The sequence below is a fragment of the Sander vitreus genome, unplaced genomic scaffold, assembly GCF_031162955.1.
Source record: "Sander vitreus isolate 19-12246 unplaced genomic scaffold, sanVit1 ctg967_0, whole genome shotgun sequence".
NCBI classification, from domain to species: domain Eukaryota; kingdom Metazoa; phylum Chordata; class Actinopteri; order Perciformes; family Percidae; genus Sander; species Sander vitreus.
The window spans coordinates 1-5,169 of NW_027596042.1; the positions used below are offsets into that span (position 1 = coordinate 1).

The 5,169-nt window shown below is 44.7% G+C and overlaps 1 protein-coding gene across 1 annotated transcript; it reads right to left on the minus strand.

Annotated features, from left to right (window-relative positions):
• Nucleotides 1–112: 112 nt before the first annotated feature.
• Nucleotides 113–789, minus strand: LOC144515125 (uncharacterized; the record flags this gene model as incomplete). The annotated part of the gene is made up of 3 exons (XM_078245723.1): nt 725–789; nt 279–632; nt 113–192 (listed from the first exon to the last, which is right to left on the minus strand). Coding segments are annotated over exons 2-3 (434 nt in total), but the record flags the coding sequence as incomplete, so codon positions are not given.
• Nucleotides 790–5,169: the final 4,380 nt, after the last annotated feature.

Consider the following 5,169-nt stretch of genomic DNA (forward strand, 5'->3'; position numbering starts at 1 on the left):
ACCGGATCTTTTTGGAGTCCTCAGACTCGTACAGGCTCTGCAGGGTCTCAAATTTAAAGTCCCCGAAGCCAACAAGTGCTTGTCCCTCCTGCCCGGGCTGGAGGGACTTCACCGTGCCTCCTCGAACGCCCGGTGGAACCTGACTGCTTCTGAAAAGTCAGGGTACGCCGAGGAGTAGCGGGTGAAAGCATCCTGTAAATTCACCAAGGGAGGTTAAAATTGTCATCAGATCATCCCTCTTTTAATTGCTTTGTATGAGTCAGACTGAAGTACTCCACCTTGTTGGCCATCAGCGGGGACTGAGACCCTGTCCTCTCTCGCTCCTTCTGGTGGGAGGCCACCAGGTTGACGCTGTAGCCCACGTCATTCTCCAGCAGCCAGTGGAAGGTCCTCCCCTGGTATTTCCCAAACTGGACCTTCCACCGGCTCAGGATGAGGGTGGCGTTTGCGGTGTCGCCACCCTCGGAGTTGACGTGGGCCCAGGCCTCCGCATCCACCTCCTCTGGCTTCTTGGCCCTGTAGGGGGCCTGGCTGCCAGGCGGCCGGGCCCGGGTGGCAAGGGCTTGGGCCTCGGCCGAAGCCTTCAGCAGAAGGGTCCCATTAGGGGCCCTTCTGAAAGTAGGATTCTCCATCTACATAAATAAATGAACATTAGCAGAATACTGCAGTAGATATTTCAACATAAAAAGAAATAAATAGAAAATGACTGAGAAGAGGTACTTACAGTAAAGATGAAGATCTATAACACATAGGATAACAGTTAGCACACACTCATCACTATATTTACACTTGCACTATTATATTTAAGAGCAGCATGGCATGTGGTACTTACAGTAGAGATAGCTGTCTGAATCTATAACAAAGAGGATAACACAGCACACAGTCATCCCTATATTTACACTTGCACTATTTTATTCTTTATTCCTTTTTTTATCGGAGCAGTTTCATGACATCACAGATATTACGACATCTTTTATCTATAAAAAATAAAATTAGGCAGCATACACTTAGCGGCTAGCTAACATGCTGACCCAGGTAATGGTCTATAACACTGTGGCTAACAACACTCCCCAAAAGGACCGTAAAAACACTGCGTTAACTCGGTGTGACTAATGTCAGACAGAAATATGAGTTCGCTAACTGGACTTAATACTGTACTGTCAACACTCTTGCTAACAACACTCAGATATTCCCCAAAGGACCGTAAAAACACCGCGTTAAGTCAGCGTGACTACTGTCAGACGACGGCGATACGAGTTTCTACAGTGTTCTGCACTCATATTTAATACAAATATTAAAAAGTGTCTACTCGAGTGTCACTGTCGGGTCCTGCCGCCGGCTAGCTAAACATCGCCACTGTAGCAAGCTACTGTCTGTACTGTCAACAACACTCAGATATTCCCCAAAAGGACTGTAAAAACACCGCGTTAACTCGGTGTGACTAATGTCAGACAGAAATATGAGTTCGCTAACTGTACTTAATACTGTACTGTCAACACTGTTGCTAACAACACTCAGCTATTCCCCAAAGGACCGTAAAAACACTGCGTTAAGTCGGCGTGACTACTGTCAGACGACGGCGATACGAGTTTCTACAGTGTTCTGCACTCATATTTAATACAAATATTAAAAAGTGTCTACTCGAGTGTCACTGTCGGGTCCCGCCGCCGGGCTAGCTAAACATTGCCACTGTAGCAAGCTACTGTCTGTACTGTCAACAACACTCAGACATTCCCAAAGGACCGTAAAAACACCGCGTTATGTCGGCGTGACTGTCAGACGGCGATACAAGTTTCTACAGTGTTTTGCACTCATATTTAATACAAATATTAACAACAGTTTACTTACTCGGCTGTCGGGTCCGTAACATACGAATGAATGACGGGGCTCGCTAAGCGAGAATCCAAGATGGAGGATGAGAATGTTTCACTTGAAACAAATAGAGCATCTGATTGGATGAGGTCGGGAGCAAAAAGCGGGTCTCGTGTGATTGGGTCGAGACCTTGAACTTGGAACAATGCGCACGGTTCTCCGATTGGTTGAAAACTTCTTGAAACACTTGAAACACTTGAAACAGAGAAGAAGCTCACCCAAGGGGGCGAAAAAGCGCAAGGATGACACGCAAATTCGTGAAGCGTTACCACATTTTGATCTGCACGTGTTGCCCCGAGCTGTTAAACACATGAATCTCTGCACTAAAGTCCCACTGGCACTGCCATGTGGGAAAGGTCATATGGGTCGAAGCTTCCGGAGTTCTTTCTGGCTACAACAACGAGTCTGACGTACTAAACAAGCCACTGTAAAGAATCTAGCCGAGGCAGTTGTTGGCTCAACCTAATTCTAGGCTCAGTATACAGCTCAATCCACCGGGCAAACTGATTGTATTGCTTGTGCTACGGCTCGGTCGGCCCTAGGCAGCATGCCCTTCAAACTATCTAACAAAAACGACCCAGAGGGGCTGTCCTGTATTACAAAATTGTTCTCCACCGCATACAACTCTTCGGATAGCAAGTGTCGCACTCTCTCCCTGCTCTTCCCAGCAGTATCTGTCTCATCTGTTCCCCCATCTGTTGTTCTTTACCCTGGAAATTAAACATGTTTCACTCGATACGACCAGGGCTTCAATGTTAAAGATTTACCAGACACCGATTGCTCAGAAACCTTAAGCATTACCACCGACTTAGGTAACTATACTGCTAGCTCTTTCTCTCATCACAACCTCTCCAGGGCGGACCTCTGGTGGGGAATCATAGGGAATCAAAGGCAAGTGCACGGGCCGGCGCACATCAGTCAAAGTTCTTCATTCCTACATTTCCCACACTGACTTACCTTTATGTCACACTGCAATTGCATAAATCTGAACCTTGGAATCAGCAGGTGTTTCGGCCATTACCAACTAGACACCCTCCTCCAAGGGCGGCCCACCGAGGTTGATCAGTTCCCGGAGTGTGTCCATAGCCAATTAAAAATGTATTCTGGATTACAGTCCATTTTGAAATATATTAGGATATGTTTTGAGGTTTATGTCTTGCTTTATATTTGTTGTTTAAAAGAATATATTGTTTGGCACAAAATTGTTACAGGTTAGTTTTTTCAAAGTCCTTCCTGTGTTCCATATACCGCTCAACTACAGGAGGCACTGTCAAGATTATAATTGGAATGGATAGTCTGCGCTCCTGATGTCTTCATTTGCACTAGTCTGTTATGTCATGGGTTCTAGACTGTAAATTCTGAAAAGACATTGCGGTGTTAAAAGAACACTAGGAAGGAAGTGTAGGGTTTTCCAAATCCAACGGTGTCAGTCCCATTCTGGTACGATGATGGGAAGTGAGTGAAATGGGCGAAAAATCACTTTTTTGGCCTTTGTGGGCGTGGCTTCAGCGTTTCATGCTGTAACTTTCTTTCTAAAGGTCAGAAAGATTTGGAACGAAGTTCCAGTTGAACTATTGAGCCTTCCATATCCAATCGTACAAGTCACGTGTCTATGGGATGACAGGTAGTGGTTAAAAGATCGTTTTAAAGGCATTTGTGGGCGTGGCTTAGGGCTTTTATTGTTATAACTCCCTTCCTGAAGGTTGTAGAGGTTTGAGAAAAAGTTACATTTAAACTATTGGGTTTATTGTATCCAGCCATGCCAGTCAACCATTTCTACGATAACAGGAAGTGTGCAGAATTTCACTTCCTGTTTGGTTTTTTCTACCATTTCTCCACGAAGAACGACCCTGGGAGTGTAGTTTCTAATTCTCTCATCTACCTTTAAGTCACAGGTTATGTTGTTATGTTTAGGCTAGACAAAGAAAATGGTTGAGGTTATGGTTAGAATGAGAGATGGTAAGGCATTGTTAAAAGATTCTTTTAACTACATTTATTTACCCGGTTAAGGTTAGGCACAGAAAACGAGGTTTGGTTTAGTAGAGTTAGGGTACAAGAGATGGTAAAGTGAGGGTAGAATGAGAGAGAGAGGGTAGGCCCTACCTCCCTCTACTCCCTACACTTTCGTGAGGGAAGAAAGGAGAGGAGAGTGAATTCATTAAGAACGGTCCTAGGGTTGTAGTTTCAAATTTTTCGCCTACATTTAGGGTTAGGGAATCTCCATGATTCCATCCGCTTCGTCCGACGACTGGGCAGTAAGATAGGGAATCAAAGGCAAGGGCACGGGCCGGCGCACGTCAGTCAAAGTTCTTCAGTCCTACATTTCCTCATACTCACCTCCTTTTGATGTCACATTGCAGTTACATAGTAGGCTTTGAAGTCTGTTTTAAGCCTGTCGGTTTGTTAAACAGTGTCTTTAAGTAGTGAACCTTGGAATCATCAGGTGTTTCGGCCATTACCAACTAGACACCCTCCTCCAAGGGCGGCCCATCGAGGTTGATCAGTCGGAGTGTGTCCCATAGCCAATTAAAAATGTATTCTGGATTACAGTCCGTTTTTTGAAATATATTAGGATATGTTTTGAGGTTTATTTCTTGCTTTATATTTGTTGTTTGAAAATGTATAATATTTGGTGCAAAAGTATTACCGTATCCTAAGAAATAATGTTTAAAAATGTTATTGTTTGGCACACAATTGTTACCATATTAGAAAAATTATATTATTTGGTGAAAAAGTATTACCGTATTCTAAGAAAAATCATGTTTGAAGTATTAAGTTGTTTGGTGCAAAAGTATTATCATATCCTAAGTAAGATAATTGATTTCATCCTCAACGTGTCCACCTACAACGCCTTTGTGCTCTGGCGAGAGCTCAGGCCCGAGTGGCTGCGCGGCAAGCTCAACAGGCCCAGGCGTTCCTCGAGCAGCTGAGCAGGGCGCTCCCTGGGACCCGGAGGACAAGGCGAGCGCGTGAAATGGAATAAAATAAGCGAGGGTCCCGGGGACCCGAAGGACCCGAAGGACCCGAAGGACGAGGCCGCGAGGCTTGTAGAAAATACATATAATCAAAACAAGCAAGGGTCCCCCGGACCCGGAGGACGAGGCGAGCGTGAGAAATGGAATAAAATAAACGAGGCAATGGTAGTTGACATGAAATTACATAAGAAAGGGTCCCGGGGACCCGAAGCACACAACGCAAGGCTAATACAAAAAGTGATTAGTCCCCGTGACACGAAGGACAACACAAGGATTAATCCGTTTTTTTTTTTTTGCTTATTTAGTTTGCATCATTTACTTT